The sequence below is a fragment of the Epargyreus clarus genome, unplaced genomic scaffold (assembly GCF_041222505.1).
Source record: "Epargyreus clarus isolate Ecla_fem2 unplaced genomic scaffold, WU_Ecla_fem_2.2 ptg000022l, whole genome shotgun sequence".
NCBI classification, from domain to species: domain Eukaryota; kingdom Metazoa; phylum Arthropoda; class Insecta; order Lepidoptera; family Hesperiidae; genus Epargyreus; species Epargyreus clarus.
This window is the reverse complement of record NW_027332229.1, coordinates 1,047,775-1,066,989: the sequence shown is the minus strand read 5'-3', so window position 1 is coordinate 1,066,989 and position 19,215 is coordinate 1,047,775. Positions and strand designations below refer to the sequence as shown.

General features: G+C 37.8%; 1 protein-coding gene across 1 annotated transcript; it reads left to right on the top strand.

Annotated features, from left to right (window-relative positions):
• The first annotated feature begins 17,278 nt into the window (after positions 1-17,278).
• On the top strand, positions 17,279-18,389 carry LOC140751359 (U4/U6.U5 small nuclear ribonucleoprotein 27 kDa protein). Its single transcript, XM_073085264.1, has 2 exons — positions 17,279-17,396; positions 17,502-18,389. Exon 2 carries the CDS (start codon positions 17,506-17,508, stop codon positions 17,944-17,946), a length of 441 nt encoding a protein of 146 aa, XP_072941365.1. The 5' UTR covers positions 17,279-17,396; positions 17,502-17,505; the 3' UTR covers positions 17,947-18,389.
• The last annotated feature ends 826 nt before the right edge of the window (positions 18,390-19,215 follow it).

Here is a 19,215-nt window from a genome sequence, read left to right as displayed (position 1 = left end):
CGGCCAGACAGACATCTAAATGATAAATTTAGATTTCTGTCTCTGGGTCTGAGTGTTTAGTATATTTGTCTATGTGTGTGTCCATTGCACCCACGATACAGGGAATCCTAGTGTGGGTCTATGAGTGTAGAAAGCGTTTTAAAAAAAACTACAAATGAATAGAAGTTGACTCATATCCACAGATTAGCAAATGAAAAGCTTCGCTTGTAGTGTGAGCGATCTGCACAAAAACCGGTCGCACACACTCTCGTCTGGCTCGATTAACGGTGGTGCGGATTATGTGCGATTATGTACTCGCGCCATTTTGGGTGCGCGGACCACGACATCTGGGTATATGACACTAACAAACAAACAAACTTAATTCTCAGGGGTAACAACGCTCCCTGGCAGACGATAGACAGAATTCTAATTTTACCTAGGGTTGATTCCAGATTTTCTTGGGCGTCACTTGCCACTTACCATCAGGTCGACTACATATTAATTTGATAATTCTTACCCCAACATGCTAGTCCCACAGCTAGGCACAGGTTTCTCCTCAAAATGAAGATTTTGGTGGAACAATTAACACGTACAAAATTAGCCGAATAAAAAAAATAGACGGAGCAAGGAGGCACAACTAGTCTCATACTTTTGCTAATGTCTAGCGTTTACTGAACTCAACTTTGACAATGATCGATCCGTCAACTTATGCATATTAATGCTTTAAATTGATTTCAAATGTTATTCAGGCATTTAGATGGACGGAGATTTGAAAAACGATTCTAATCATTGGCAGTTAATGACTAGCTATCTTTGGGAATGCTACTTGGTTTGTTTTGAGACAAATACAAATGGGTCTGCATAGCATGCATAGCGTTACGTTTGTAGTAGATGGGATGACTAGTCGGGTAAGTAATGTTAGTAGGACATATAGGTTTTTATGATATTAAATTGAAAAAAGATCATGAAGTCTAGTCTAGTTGAAGGTGGTAGAACCCTTTGTGGTTCGACTCCGGCGACACCACCGCCACACCTATTTCTACCTAATAACAGCAGTGTTAGGCGCTGCTGTGTTCCGGTTTGAAGGGTGTGGTAAGGGAGACAGACCTTTCCGAGGCATTCCAGCTTAGTCCTCAGGGGTAGCGGCGCATCTGTGGCCGACCTCAGGTAGGAATATCTAATCCTATCTGGGGTTGATTACAGATGTCCATGGGCGGCAGTAGCCACTTACCATCAGGTGGACTGCATGCTCGTCTGCTACTCCAATATTATAAAAAAAATACTAATAGTGAGTCGCAACTGGAGATCAATAATCAACCACAGACACACTTTTCTAGAATCCTACCTGAAGTCGGCTACCGATGAGTTGCTACCCCTGAGGGCTACTGTCATTATTTATTTTGTCAACTTTTTTACTACTCTATCATACTTTGAAACTATTGTATTATTTATTCTTCGTATTTATTATCGCCACATCATTTCCATTACCCTGATATTTAACAAACCGTAAAAAAGAAGAGGTTATGTTCAGTTACATATATTTTTCATATCGTATCAATTTGAACTATTTTACCACGGCTCTGTCATACTTTGAATCGAGTGTATTATTTATTCTTCTATTACCGCTTCATCATTTTCATTACTGATATTTAACTAACCGTAAAAATAAAAAGGTTATATGTTCGATTATATATTTTTTTCCTGTTATAACACATTAATTTTCGATTACGAAGCATTCGTCTTGGACCCTCAAAAAGTGACTAGCGCACTACTAAACAGTGTTCCACACTGGCCACCCGCCAAATGTACGGGATATCTGAATTAGTGACGTCAGCACACGCGGGTCACGACTGACTATTTATAGAAACGTGTAATTCCGATCCGTATAAACATCTTATAGTACTCAATACGTACATTAGCTTTTACACGGGATGCGTTTTAATTTATACACCTACTTTTATGAAACATAAACGAAAGCATTTTAGCTAGTGGTTAATATTTATCGCGCTTCCGTGCTTTTTATCTATAGTCCGCGCCAAACTGCTAGTCCGCTCTGAAGTTGTTGCGAGCAGGCAGCAGCATTTATTTCTATATCCAGAGCGGACTAGCAGCATTACGCGGACTATACTTGTATACTAATATTATAAAGAGTTAAAGTAATTGTGTTTGTTTGTTTGTTTGTTTGTAAGGGCTAATCTTCGGAAATACTGAACCGATTGTTAAAATTCTTTCACAATCAGAAAGCTACACTATTCAGGAGTGCTGTACGCTCTATTTTATTATGAATGAACAATAATGGCATAGGTATATCAAGTCGGCGGAAATTGGGCAACGTGTGATGCTTTACCGGCGTGCGCTGACTAAACGGTTCGGTATAGACGAACATAATGTGCATCAAAAACGGTGTTCTCTATTAGTTCTACAAAAAATATTATAATACAATAAAAATAAAGAGTCGACTGCTAGTTCGTTAACTACAAACTCCAATATTACAAAAAAACAGATCAGTTCTAGTTCAATACTATTAAATTTTGAAATAAGTCGGGTTTATACTAATGTTCTTCTTATTATACTTATTAACCTTCCGCATTCCACTAGATTATTAAGAAACTCAAAAGAACCGGAACATATTGTCATCTTGACAGTTCCTAATTAGTGTATTCTATAAATGTATCGTTCGAGCGAGACAGATGATAAAAGACACGCGTGTGAGCGAGACGGCGCTATACATGGAGGGCGGTCTGTCCGTCTTCATATCGGAGTCTGTGCATCAGTTTTATTACTGGTTTTGTTATGTTGGGTACTATTACGATACTATTTTAGATAGAAAAATAATGTATTGGTAATGTTCGTGCATTAAAGATATTTTTTGTTAGGGCTGCCACTGTCCCTGTAGCCCCGGGAAAAGAATAGGGCTACGGTATCCTACCTGTCGTAAGAGGCGACTAAAAGGAGGCTTCCAGGGTTGCGGACGGCAAGATTGGAAGCTCGAACCGTCCAGCAAGCAACCCCGGGAAGGACGGCGGTGTTTGGTCGCATTCCGTCGTAAACACCAGATGGTGTGGGAGGAGCGAAAAGTGCATCGCGCTTGGAGGACTGCAGTTGTGTTCCGTCGGAGATCCCGAAGTTCTCCAGCAAGCGTTGAGGACGGCCATCGTGAGGGTTTAATTGCGGTTAAAATCCCACATAACCCGGCGTCGCTCCCACGTCGTCGGGTACCTTTTGAAGGTTTCCCCCTCGTAAACAAAAACAATGGCTTCCACGGGCTTTTCAAGCCGACTGTGGAAGGTAATATTTCCTCATAGAGGGTAATGTCATAGTTGCTGTCCTAGTGGTCTTTACAGATTCACCGAGTTTTTGTGGCAACTAAATCGGACTAACGACTATGTTAAGGGAAGGATATTTTTTGGTTTCTGTAACTTAGCTATCACTAGAAAAAGACACAGTTTCAGACGCCTCGGAAAATGTCTCCATTACCACACCCTTCAAACCAGAACACAGCAGCGCTTAACACTGCTGTTACATATAACAGAAATAGGCGTGGTAATGCCGTCGGAGTCGAACCACAGAGGGTTCTACCACCTTCGAAACGATATCGCGTATATAAATATACATAATTTATATACAAATATACATAATGTGTTGACATCTGGACGGCTGCCACGTTACGACACCCGTTCATAGTTTCTCTAACGGTGAACGAATGCAAAGTTGTCAGATACGCTCTGATGTGATTAGATACGATTGAGAATGGTATATCTATTTTTTATGTAATAGTTTATTAACTACTAAGAATTGAAGTTAATGTCAAGAGGGATTTCCTATGAGGAATCATAGATGGTGTCATTGGGGGGTAGACTGTATAAGAGCAAAGTAAAGGTTACCATCATCAACCCATTACTGTGCCATTGCTGGGCACGGGTCTCCTCTCATAATGAGAAGGATTAGGCCATAGTCCACCGCGCTGGACAAGTGCGTATTGGTAGACTTCACATACCTTTGAGATTTTTTTTATAAGGTATATCTCTCAGGTATGCAGGTTTCCTCACGATGTTTTCCTTGACCGTTTAGCAAGTGATATTTAATTTCTAATAAGCACATAACTTTTGAAAAATCAGAGGTGCGTGCCTAGGATTTGAACCTCGGACCCCTCGATCGAGAGGCCGAGTTTCTTAACCACTAGGCTATCACTGCTTAGCAAAGGTTAACGGCGGTAGAACTTTTTGTTGCTCGACTCCGAAGAAATAACAGCAGTGTCAAGCGCTGCTTTTTCAGTTTTAAGGGTGTGGTAAGGTAGACATACTTATCCCAGGTGTTATAACTTATAACCATAGATTAGTAAAGATACTTCGCCGCCTTGAAATTGAATGAAGCCACAAATGGCTTATTAGTAAGTTCTTTTTTTGAATTCATGACAAATAAAAACATTTTTAGAGAAAATTTACGAATAAATAACTAATACTGCGTAATTTACAATTTCTATGTACAATTTACATACTAAATAAATAATTATTTCAAATATTTCAACACGGACATTTTAGCACGGAGACGTGGCAAAACTTTTTTACGCAACTATTTCAATTCTCAAAACTGGGTACATTTTCTTGTTAGGAGTGAGTAATCTTTACTAATCTATGCTTATAACTTAGCCCTCAAGTAAGCTCTGAATTTACCTGGAGTTGATTATACTTCCATGACCGGCATTAGCCACTTCCTATCAGGTAGACGGCATGCACGCTTCTACGTCTGTATTATAAGACAAAGATTGGTTTGCTGGACCGCGAATGTAATGATAACGCTTCTCGTGACCCGGCACCGAGCGACCAGAGAAACACCGCAGAGTTTTAGTCGGTAAAAGTCAGACTTAACTCTTCTACCACCTCGGGCAGGATCCATACAGTTTTCTCGACGTTGAAGGTACGTATAAAATAGACATCTTCAAATAAAAGAGTCACCCACTTTAAAAAAAATGGTCTATAAAATAAGAAAATAAAACAATCCATAATTTATTTCCAACTCAGGTTATCAACCCAGATTACAATATTAAAAACGCAAAACAAACACCAATCTATCCTTATCAGTGCGCGCATTGATAAAGAAATGGTCACATGCCACTGACGCAATCACATCTGGTTTTTATGTATTCCGCGACCTGTCATGTAACTGAATGCATCTATGATAATATAGATACTTTATTGGTCACTTCAGACCAAAAATAATGAGAATGAGTAATGGAAAAAGTATAGAAAAACTTGTAAATAATATTTTTTTGAGATTTTTGTAGTTTGATGACCCACGTGGCGGAGTGATCGCCATATCGGTCTGACGCGCAGAGTCCCGGGTTCGATCCCCGGTAAGACAGATTTCTAAATGATGAATGTAGGTTTCTGTTTCTGGGTCTGGGTGTTTGTGTCGTCTTTGTGTTTCCATAGCATCCACGATACAGAGATTTCTAGTGTGAGGCTGTGAGTGTAGAAAACATATGACTACAGAACAAAGCAAGACAAATTTAGTTATTTTTTGAAAAAATCAGTTATAATATAGAAGTGACTGACGATCATGTAGTCAACCTGATAGTAAAATGCCACTGTCGTCCATGGACATCTGTAATATGAGAGAGATATGAGATGATTTGCTACCCTTGAAGACTAAATTGGAATGCCTCGGATAAGTCTCTCATATCACACCCTTCAAACCAGAACACAGCATCTCTTAACTTAAGCTGTTAATATTAGGCAGATATAGGAGTGGCGGTGGTGCCGCCGGAGTCGAACCACAAAGTATTTTACCACTATCACACGAAACGACATTATTCATAATCGGTCTAAAAAAAATCGTCCGTCATTATAGCACAATTTTATTGAAGTTATACTAATTTTTATTGACGCATTATGAAAACAGATCATAGTGTATTTTTAGCGTGGGACAAAGTTGCGCGCGCAGATGTAACACATACTTAATTTATTTTTAATATTTATTTTCCTCTATTTGTCGCTTGTTCATTAAAATTGTAATCGAATGCAAAGTACACATATGTTTTTAGGGTTCCGTACACAAAGAGTAAAAACGGAACCCTATTACTAAGACTTCGCTGTTTGTCCGTCTGTCACAGGGCTATATCTCCGGAACCGTAATAGATAGACACATGAACTTTGTCAATGACAGAGGATGCATAACAGTGGCCGCTATAACAACAAATACTAAAAATAAAATAAGGTTGAATATTAAAAGGGGGTCTCCATACAACAAACCGGTATTTTTCGGCATTTTTCGATCTAACTCTTAAACCGTACTAAGAAGACGGTTGAAATTTTTACAATCCGTTTACTACTATAACTGGTATTGTAATAAATATAAATAAGAACCATGAAACATATTTTAATACAGTTATTTTAATTTTATTATACGTTGTTTACGTATAATTCATCATCATCCCAACGCCATCTATTGTTGTATCATATAATTAAGTATTGTTGAAAATAATAAAATGAATAAAAATAAGTAAAAAATAATGAATAGTGGTACGGAAGCCTCCATGTGCGAGTTCGACTCGTACTTGGCGAATTATTTGTAGCATTTGTAGGTACTTGAAGTGCTTCAAGTACCGAACGCGGAGGGTAATGTATTGCGAGTGTACTTTTTTTATAATATAGGAGTAACAGACGAGCATGGAGTCCACCTGATGGTAAGTGGCTACTGCCCATAGACATCAGTTATCAACCCCAGATACTCCAGATAGTACTAAACATTCCTACCTGAGGTCCGTCACAGATGCACTACCCCTGAGGACTAAGCTGGAACGCCTGGGAAAAGTGCGACGGACGGACTGTCGCGCTTGTTATCTTACTGTCACTCATATGTTACGTCCCTATTACTAAATACTAAATTAAGCACAGTTTTAAAGAAACGAAATATAAGTAAATACTAAACAGTAAAATAATCTACCCAGTCCTTACCAACGTTTGACCATATGCGGCTGTCTGAGCCTGTTTAGCAAACTTGTATCTAGGTCTCGCGCTACCTAGGTCCAGTTGCTAAATGTTTCTATAAATATCAACTACCTATATATAGATGCGATTACGATTGCCTAATGTCTATCTGAGTAGCTAAGCTGAAGTCGAAATGTTGGTACTAGCAATGGAGTTAGAAATTAGATTTAAAATCGTCTAGAGTAAAAAACAATAAACCAAAATGATTAAACCCGTTAAGCGCTGCTGTGTTCCGGTTTGAAGGGTGTGGTAAGGGAGACATACTTTTCCAAGGCGTTCCAGCTTAGTATTCAGGGGTAGCGGCGTATCTGTGGCCGACCTCAGGCAGGTATATCTAATCCTATCTGAGGTTGATTGCAGATGTCCATACGACAGTAGCATCTCCATCAGGTGGACTGCATGCTCGTCTGCTACTCCTATATAATAAAAAAACAAACACAATCTGCGCGCATACCACGGAGACCCACTGGCCCGCGTACCGCTACACGCCGCTTGCGTCTTGAACCGGAACGTAATGCGTGCCCAGATTGAAACGGATATACCTACATATCTACGTATAGATCTACTCATGTTTACAGTCAACAATGTTACTTAAAGGAAGAACTCTTCGTGGCTCATCTCGGTGTGATCGCCCCACTTTTTTTATAATATAGGAGTAACAGACGAGCATGCAGTCACCTGGTGGTGAGTGGCTACTGCCGCCCATGGACATCTGTAATCAACCTCAGGTAGGATTAGATATTCCTACCTGAGGTCGGCCACAGATGCGCCGCTACCCCTGAGGACTAAGCTGGAACGCCTCGGAAAAGTCTGTCTCCCTTACCACACCCTTCAAACCGGAACACAGCAGCGCCTAACACTGCTGTTATTAGGTAGAAATAGGTGTGGCGGTGGTGCCGCCGGAGTCGAACCAGAAAGGGTTCTACTCAACACCAAAACGCAAACCGGTTAATATTCAAACACAAAATCTCGCGACCCGTGTCTTAGTAAAAAACCCCACAAAAAGCCGTCAACACCCACCGCGCGAACACAATGGGTTCCCAAGAGATTCGGTGGAAAAAACTAAAGAGGTGCGCGAGCAGGGCGTGGACACATAGCGTTGTTCGATCATGGGTGTATCGTGGACGTTGACTCTGATACTTATACCTAGAAATCTGAAGTCATCGGACATCGAACTTTGGTCCTCCGCAAAGGATATCTACATATCGATACCTTAATCCATCCAATGTTTTTTTTTTATTATTTTGATACTAAATGGCGTTGAACGAAATCAAAATAAATAATAAAAACATTTTGACAAAAAGTGGAGTTGGCTGATTTGCAAATTAAGATATTTTTTTTTATAGTTTAACCTAACGATTAGGCAGACGTGCTACCTGATGGAAAGTAGTCAACGCCGCCTATGGACATTTGCAACACCAGAGGAGTCGCCAATGCATCGAAGGCTTTGTATGAGAGCTCTTTTTGCACATTTTTTGAAGTGCCCCATGTCATAGCGCTCCCGGAATACCTCCGGAGGAAGTTCATTCCACATCTTACACGTCCGCGGCAAGAACGTCCGTGCAAACCGAACCGTGGAGAACCAAACCGAACCATCGGTGTGTGAGATACACCAGAAGGTCACCAGCTGAACGGCCCTTGCGAAAACCATATTGATGATCGCTGATCAGTTGGTGATCCTCGAGGTACCTCAGGAGCTGTATGTTTATAACACGCTCCATCTACACATGTGATATCCTTGATTGATGCATCACGGATGGATTATTTTTAGATAACTGAAATAACATACGACCTTGCAGTCCATCTGATGGTGACATCTGTGACTTGGTAAACAATCACTGCTACGTATGAACATCTGAAAGTAACTCTATTTAGAACAGTTTCTACTTGAAACTGATCATAGATACATTGCCGCTCTTGTAGGATAACGCCCGTTATCAATAATCGATCTATCCAAAAGTTTGACTACCAAAGATCGAAATTTGACGATTACTAATAGGAAGAAATTGTTCAATCTTTGGTCGAGAAAACATTGGATAGATTAACTATTAATAACGGACGTAAGAAGATCGCAGCTCTAAATAGACCAGTAGTTCTACCTGTAGCTGATCATTAACGCATTGCCAGTCTTAAGGGCTAAGATGCCTCATATGTAAGTCAGCTGGCATCCACGCCCTTCCACCGTAACACAAAACTGCATCACGGTAGAAATAGGTACAGCTGTATTACCATCATCATCAACCCATTACTATCCCACTGCTGGGCACAGGTCTCCTCTCAGAATGAGGATTAGGCCATAGTCCGCCGCGCTGGCCAAGTGCGTATTGGTAGACTTCACTGTATTATAGTCCTTGCCAAACTGCTAGTCCGCTCTGAAGTCTGTAGTCATACAATTTACTATGGCGACGCGATTCATTTCTATATTCAGAGCGGACTAGCAGTTATACGTGGACTATACAAACAATTTGGTATTACATTAACCATACATACATTATTACCTCATTAATTATGCGCAAGCGATTATTTTTATCAATTGTATTAATGTACTATTAATAATATGTTAATGTATTTTATTGTTGTAGTTGATAAAATATATTATGTACATTTTACATATAATTTAATTGAATACAAGCTGTACCCGGCGGTTTTACCCGCATTTATGAGTGTATAAATAAATATTCCGGACATTTCACAGAGTTCTCATGTTATTACGGAACCCTAAGTCTTTTTCTAAAATACTAGCCTAAGTTATTCCTTATAGCATGCTCTATCTGTCAGTGGAAGTCCCTTCAAAATCGGCCGAGCCGTTTTGGACGTTAGTCGTAACAAAGCGACAAAAAAAACTAGCTGTTTTTTCATCATAAGTAACGTCTGTAATTTGTATCGTGTTGTATCCTGTGTGCATATAAGCATTTAATAAAATGCTGTTATTTCGACATTACGAACCGTTTTTCAATTTTTTTTTTTTTTTTATAATATTAGAGTAGCAGACGAGCATGCAGTCCACCTAATGGTGAGTGGCTACTGCCGCCTATGGACATCTATAATCAACCCCAGATAGGATTAGATATTCCTACCTGAGGTCGGCCACAGATGCGCCGCTACCCCTGAGGACTAAGCTGGAACGCCTCGGAAAAGTCTGTCTCCCTTACCACACCCTTCAAACCGGAACACAGCAGCGCTTAACACTGCTGTTATTAGGTAGAAATAGGTGTGGCGGTGGTGCCGCCGGAGTTGAACCACAAAGGGTTCTACCACCTTTAATTTATTTTAATTGTATAAATTGTTTTATTGCAAAAGTGTTTGCACATTATCCGAAGTGATAGCGCCTATCGATATAAGATAAGCGATAACTGATGTTGATAATAAATTAAAAAGCAATATCATAACCTCTTAATTAAGACTATAATTCTAATAAGGGAACCCTTTGTTCGACTCCCAAGGTACCACCGCCTGACTTTTTGTCAGTGTTAGAAAATGATGGAAATTATTTTTCATGATTAGCATTAAAGATTTTCGTAATAAACAATCGTTTTTGCCAGCAAAACAAAATTTTGAGTACTTTTCGGTTTTCCTAATAAATGGTTCGTGTCACATATTATAGAATAGACTAGTAGAGCTTGCGACTTCGCCCGCGTTAAAAAAATAACATGACATACATATAACTGAAAATTTGTACCTTCATTGGAATGACAGTGGCGCCATCTGTCGAAACTTAGTCGTACTCAAAAACCAAATGACTTTGCTAAAGATCATCACATGATTATTGTTGGTACATAGTTCACGATTCCATAAAGGACATACAGACAAACATTCATTTTTATATAAATAGAAGAAGATAACGAAAGAGAGAAGGGAGAAACGGAAATGCAACAATTATGAACCACAAACTTTTTGGAAACATGTTACACATAATGACGTCACACGCTTCCGTCAAACGTCTCGGTGTGGCGTTGCCCCCGACACAAAAAGTATACGGCTTCGTCGAAAAAATGTAGACCAACTTAGAATAATGATTGAATGGTGGCACAATGGTAAAAAGTGTCGAGTGCTATCATTTTATAAAATTATTTGACAACTAGTTTAAAGCCGCGTCTTTGCGTGTTTTTCTTTTATTTCATAAAAGTGTTGAAAAAGCATGCAATCTACCTGATAGTAAGTGGTTACTGTCGTCCGTGGACATCTGTGATCAACCCCAGATTGGATTAGATATTCCAACCTGAGGTCGGCCAAGATGCGCGGCTACTCCGGAGGACTAAGCTGGAACGCCTCGTAAAAGTATGTCTCCCTTACCACACCCTTCAATCCAGAACACAGCAGCGCCAGCAGCAGTGTTACTGCTGTTATGAGCAGAAATAGGTGTGGCGGTGGTGCCGCCGGAGTCGAACCACAAAGGGTTCTACCACCTTCAAAAACTTAAAACTTTCATGAAAATCAGATATTCGTACAAACAGACCAACAAAACATATTATATATAGATACATTGAATCATAACGGAACTAATCGGGCACGGCCACCGTCAAATTTAACTTCGATACAATGAAAATTTTAAATCTAATCAAACGAAAAAATAATGTATATTCATGTTTTTGCTTTAGTAAAGTTATCATTATAAAGAGAATTATTACAAAATCGGAAATCCAACTGCTAAAAAACATAGTCTAAGTCACTCCCACAAATTAGACGAATCCAACGACACCTCATATGTTAAAATCCGTTTGGGCTGCAGGGTGTGGTAAAGAATGTGACATACATAAACTCACAAAAAAATTACCTTCTGCAGTGGAAGGCATTGCATATTACACTTATGTGTGTCAGAGACGATATTAGTAATACGAGTATTGTAAATGTGAATGTTATACGTGATCTTGTCTGTTCATCCTAACTAATATTATAAATTCTAATGTGAGTTTTGTTTGTTCGCTACATTTTTATGTTATTTATATAACCGATTGTCATGAAATTGTGTACTTACACATGTTGTCAGGGATTCATAATTGGACCATACCCTTAATCCTCAAAAAAGTTGCTTTTTTTATTATATAGGAGTAGCAGACGAGCATACAGACCACCTGATGGTAAGTGGTTACTACCGCCCATGGACATCCGTAATCAACCCCAGATAGGATTAGATATTCCTACCAGAGGTCAACAGATGCGCCTCCACCCCTAAGGACTAAGCTGGAACGCCTCAGATAAGTATGTCTCCCTTACCACACCCTTTAAACCAGAACACAGCAGCGCTTAACACTGCTGTTGTGAGGCAGAAATAGGTAAATGGTTGCTACTATATGCATGAGCAATAAAGATTTAGAAGAAGCCGCGGGTAAAGCTAATGATAATATGTGTTTAGTAATATTTATTGCACAACTATTACAGTTACATAATATATGATAATACATGACCTTGTTGATCTATGGACGACAGGATATCGATATATCTATGTATTTTTCTATACCTATATTATAATATACAAATTGGGTTGACGGGGTAAAGAGTTTCTAACTGTGTACTCTAGCAAATTAAAGGAAGATTAAGGGAAATGTTCATATAGAAGAAATATTTCAACTGGGGGACTGCATTCAACTTTCTGCTCCAAGCATCCAATAACCTTAATTCGATACAGCCCCTAAATAGGATTAGAGTTCCTACTCGAGAGGACTAAATTGGAGTTATATATGTAATGCGGCATTGTATACGTATTGACGACCCGCGTGGCGGAGCGTCCACCATACCGGTCTGACGCGCAAAGGGTCCCGGGTTCGATCCCCGGCCAGACAGAAATCTAAATGATGAGTTTAGATTTCTGTTTCTGGGCCTGGGTGTTTGTGTATTTGTCTATGTGTGTCCATGGCACCCACGACACAGGGAATCCTAGTGTGGGGCTGTGAGTGTAGAAAGTGTTTTAATTTAATTTTATTTTATTTTTAATATCACTTACCACTTCAATGTGTGACATCTTCTTACAGAGTGGGAACATCTTGTGATCAGCTTTAGCTAGAAGCCTATATAGAACTATAAACAGATGATGGCATGTGTGATGGGTGCTATGGGTAGCAGTGACCGCATACTATCTGGTGGACTGCATGCTCATGTAGTGTTAAAGCAGGTTCGTAAGGGATTGACAGGTAGTGTATTTTTTTTTCAAATACCCCAGGAGGTGTGGTGTAGAGCTGAGCCGTATATTATATAAGTTTTTTTTTTTTTTTTTATAATATGAGAGTAGCAGACGAGCATGCAGTCCACCTGATGGTAAGTGACTACTGCCGCCCATGGACATCTGTAATCAACCCCAGATAGGATTAGATATTCCTACCTGAGGTCGGCCACAGATGCGCCGCTACCCCTGAGGACTAAGCTGGAACGCCTCGGAAAAGTCTATCTCCCTTACCACACCCTTCAAACCGGAACACAGCTGGGCCTAACACTGCTGTTATTAGGTAGAAATAGGTGTGGCGGTGGTACCGCCGGAGTCGAATCACAAAGGGTTCTACCACCTTCAAAAGTACCTTAAGTTAGTGTTAGAGTAGTATTAAGTGAGTTATAATAAAGTCTTCAACACAGTAAGACGCCTCGTTACTACTGCAATATTATAAAATAAAAATACTAAACAGTATACTATTATGTCATTAGATGCAATAAACAACGTATATTAGTTAGCTAAGCTAGTTTTAATACTAGACAACACATAGACATTTGTATTGAATACTAATTATATAGTTTTATATATATTATGTATATACAATTTATATACTGATGAATCAACTATAGGACTGTAGAGACAAGGTATTAGACGGACAGACAATCCAGTTATTATGTATTACTATTTTAATTATACTAATGTACGTTAACTTATAACCTAGTTATTGTAGTAAGAGATGAAGGAATATATTGATGTCGTCAACCCATTGCTGTCTCACTACTGGGCATGGATCTCCTCTTAGAGTGGAAGGTTTAGGCCATAGTCCACCATACTGGCCAATTACGACAAAATATATGGGGTTGCGTATGTTATCCATATCGTTAAAGGGGTTGAACCCTTTGTGGTTAGACAACCTGAAGATTGTGTGCAATCCCTGCATTCAGAGGGCACAGGACCAGTTAGAGTCATGTCAACTAGAGGAGGCCTTTGTCTAGCAGTGGATCTATAAAAGCTATGGATGATGTAGTCAACTGAGTCCTCTGAGGTTGTAATGCACCCATGCATCAATTAGATATCACAGCTTGGGTTCATTACAGATGTCAATGGACAGCAGTAGCCAATTACCATCAGGTGGATGTGCACTCTTTTCCTAGTACTTACCACCTTTATTTATAATATAAATATAGTTCAAAAAAGTAAAAAACACGCTTTTATGATAAAATCAACTAAAAAGTAGAAAAGCAATCTATTTCATTCTTTCATACATGCAGGGTAAGATAAGGATGTATGTTGATCTCTTTCTACTGAAAAATGGAGTTACTCACTGACAAACATACAAGTGAAGCTAATATAAACCGTGTAAAAAATTTAACTTCATTAAAACGGCAATAATTTTATTAATAAACCAGTATGTATGGTCCAATAATTCTCGACAGCATTAAGTTATGTAACATAACAAATATAATCATTGAAACACTCATGTGTAAAAATATGCTTATTTACTATATATATAACAGTGGCGATAACAGGATATGGATAAGGTGATGTCATTTGTTTGATCTCCTATATAACATTATGTACATTGATACATATTTTTAGACAAATGAGGAGGGTAATGTAGGTCTTATTCGTTGGCACTTCGTACAGGAGAAACGGCTTGACATTTTTTTTTATAAAACAGAGGTGTATGCGGTCTGGGATTCGAACCTCATGCCCTTAATTGAGGCCTGGATGCAGTTACCTGTGTTTTAATTTTTTTTTGTCAAAACTTTGAACACAAAAAATTTTAGATACAAAATTGAATTTAAATTGCCAGTGCTGCTTCTAGAAAAAATATTAATTAAATTTTATTTGATACTGATGTAAGAAAAGTATTGCAAACAAAGGGATAATTGGATTGGAAGGAAAGTAGATAAAATTTAAGATAAAATCTATTGAATGATTACAAACTTGTAATAATATTGTAATGATATTCATACCCACATTCTCATTAATTATACAATAAAAATATATTTTGATATCTTTTATGCAATTTTTCGGTTGAATTATAAAGAAAATGTTAAGGTTGAAAAGTTGTGTTAAAATATATCGGATCGCCATCTACAAATTACACTAGAGTCAATTGAAAATGGCGAAATAATTGTCGTAAATCCCGCTCAATTCAAAATTGGAATCATCAAATCTGGCCACAGATTCCAAATGGCATAACTATTACCGAACTAACCGAACAAATTCAATAGGTCACTTCCTGAATGCCGAGCGTTCAACGCAACTACGTTTCACATCCGGCCGGGTTATACCATCCGCACCCTGAGAGGTGACATCACTCCTATTGAAGATAAGGTGTAATTGATTGGAGTCACGCCCAATTGGAAGAGAAATATGTATAGAAAAATGTATTTGTACACCATAACAACGTTTTAGGTTTCGTATTAACACATTGGGACACAAAGAAAATATGTGGAGTTCGTAAAAATCGGCAATAAAATCGGAAAACGTCAATTTTGCCGCTGAACGAGACAAGCATCCCGAAATACGGCGCCTTAGTCACTGAACGTCGTCCGGAGCTAAAAAAAACGACCCAATTCGTCTCGCTCATAGAAACCACACCCAAAAGATCGTGCGATTATATTATCGACGCACGCTCAATTAGCACTTTCTTACAAGAAATCTTATCTTATTGAAGTAGTATAGAGGAGATAGCATCGATACTCACCGGCTGTCGAGTCCGAGGGGCGATAAGTCGATTTTTCAGTCACACAAAACTTCACTGAATCAAGGGACGATTAGCTTACACTAAGCACAAAAACCGCATAGTATAGCGAAACAACACGCACAGAACGTTCCCCGGTACGTTTTAACGCACTAGCACCACCGACATTACGCGTAAACGCGTTATTTCGACTTCGTTCGGAAAAAAGCCGTCTGCACAGACCGCTACCGTAAATCAATGTAGGCGTTAGTTTCGGCTTTGTACGCCCGACCGAGGCGTCGCTGGCTCTGCAAATAGTACACTTTGCACTCACTAGATGGCGTTGCTGAAAGTGTTGCTAGCTAATTGTTTTCAATTACCTCAAACAAATTGTTTAAAAGGTTAAGAATAAAATGTAGTTTTCTTTGTTAGTAATAAACATTTGTCTAAGAAAAGTGGTATCATAATTGAATGCTCTGCCAAAAAATAAATATTAAAACATATCTGCTTTTGCATGGCTTTTAATGCAAATATGGAATATTAAATAAATAGAGTATAAATTATAATATCATAGCAACAAAAACTATTATATTTGTATTTTAACCGTCTTTATTATGTATGCCTATATGATGGTTAAAATATATATTGCTAAAACTGTTCTCTGCACATTTTCAATAAAACTTAAAAAATCCCAGATTCTTAAATAACTTAAAAAGTAAATAAAATATACCTGTACACTACCTTTGTACTATACTACCTTTCACATACGCACATGAAGTGTGGATTTATATCAGGCAAATATCACTATTTATGTGATTGTCTACATATCACCAACGATTCCTTAAGTCTAAACAGGATATGTTTGACGTAACATCAAAATAAAAGAAATCTCTCATATAAATTATATATAATAAAAACCTATTACATACACATTATAATTAACGAAATTATACAAATAACAACCATATTACATCCACGAATATACTGTGAATGTGGGAAATTTTCTTATAAGGCCACACTATATTAACGTTCCTTTAAACGTTACGACTAAATTTTATTAATCAAGAGTCGATAAATAATTGTAATATTTAAAAATACTTAATACATTTTTAGATGGAAATTAAGTTGAATAAATATTTAAATTAAGTCATTTAGAATTTTCTTATGTTTAAATAAAAATAATCGAAATATCGTAAGATTGCAAGTATAGCATACTAATCACTTTGTATAAAGGAACGTTGTCAACGTTCCATTACACATCTCTTGTATTGATGTCTAAATGTTATTAAATGTAAATAAAGATAAAAAGGTTAAAATGCAATGTATTAATATAGTATCGTTGTTATTTAAGCTATTAATCAATGATAATAATATTAACACTGATTTAAAAACGAATTATTGAAATATTTTATTGTAAGTTTATATTTCATGATTGATAGCAAATGCCTGAAACGAAACGTATCCGTCCCGAACGAAAATGTCGTTGCGCCGCCGAAAAAAAATCATACGCATTCAAAATGGCGTACGTTTAGGTTGTGTGTTACTGTTTTCTTTAGTTTATACAAAATTTTAAAACTGTTGACTTAAGTTTAAGGTAATCATCCGAACTAATTTGTAATATTTATCGCGTTTTTTATGTTATGTGAATTTTAAGAAGTGATGTTATTTTTTCTTATATTTTCGCGTTGGTGTTTTAAAGGCAAATGGGTCGGTCGCCGAGTCCGCCGCGGCGGCGCGACGACCGGCGGGAGAGACGGGACCGGGACAGGGACAGAGAGAGGCGAAGACAGCGCACAAGGTCCCGATCGAGGTCCTTGGAGCGCCGCCGACGATCCCCCGTGCGCCGGTCACCGTCTCCACGACGTCGCCGCTCACCATCCCCGGTCCCCACCACCTCCTTCGTGCCGAAGCCGAAGAAAGCCTTCGGCGAGCGCCCCATCGTGACCCCCGCCGACTTGGAGGGAAAAACGCCCGAAGAGCAGGAAATGTTGAAGGTAATGGGTTTTTGTGGCTTCGACTCGACTAAAGGCAAAAAGGTTGACGACAACGTGGAGGGCGAGGTGCATGTGGTGCTCAAACGTAAGTACCGACAGTACATGAACAGAAAGGGTGGTTTCAACAGGCCGCTGGACTTCGTCGCGTAGATCTTTTGCCAACAGTAACACATTTCCGTAAATCCGTAACTCACACAGACCTGAAGGGTCCGGAAATTTTTGGAAACCGTTTAGATGGAATTTGTGTGATACGAGTTCGGTGTGTGAACGTACAGGGTTTGCTCTATATTTTTTATATACTCATATTTATAGGTATACATACATATCCTAATATGCAGATTATGCGAGACAGTTATCTCTTAAATTTATAAGCCACTGGTATATAACAACAGCAGATTTTTAAGACATAAAGCCACAATATTATATACATTTACTCTGAAAAAGTATCCAATACTTTATTCATGCCAGAGATTCATCAAGTCATACTTAATAACATACAAATATATATTAAAAATAATATAACCTTCATTTAATGAAAACAAAATTATAAATAAAATAAAAAAATGATAAATAGATGTTTGCATCATGACTTGAAATGATGCTATTTAATTTCATTGTTAAATCAATTTAAAACATCCTAATTTAATATTCTTCTAAAACTAAAAAATGGTTTGCATGTCATATCTATTGGTATACTCATTCAAAAAGACAATTTAATATAACCACTAGAAAAAAATCTCTGTAAGAAATAAATATGTTTTAACACTAAGTAACCTCAAAATAATATTTTCACTAAAATGCTAATTTGATTGCACCGTATGATCTTTAGCTTGAAAACGTGTTAATTTTAACTATTCATGTGGTCGGAGATAAATACTTTAATAGCTCCATTAAAATATAAAACAAGTATGTCAATGGTTATCTCGTAATCTGCATATAATATTATATTTCACATATCCAATCGATTTTGATTATTTGGATCTACTTATGTACATTGCTAAGAAATCCATGAATATTAAAATACATTACAATAACTATAACAACCCTAAAAAGTATATAAGATACTGCTATTTATACATAAATTGCAATTATGTATATACAACATAATTTACATGAAAAACAGTCAAGTTATATCTGTAGGATGACATGAAAAACAAAATATTATAAAATCATCCAAAAAAAACTTAAAATTTAAGATTTCTAATGTGTAATAAAGTTGTATTTTTTTATATTCTAAACATTGATAATTTTGGAATCAGAATTATAACAAATTGAAGCCAAAAGTTTATAAAACAGATTCTTATATGAAACCATAAAATAGCATTAAATATTAATAAAACGTGAACTTGAACTTGAGTTCCCTACGTTTCTACAGTGTACTTAAAGAGATCCAAATAATAATAAAGATGAATAACAGGA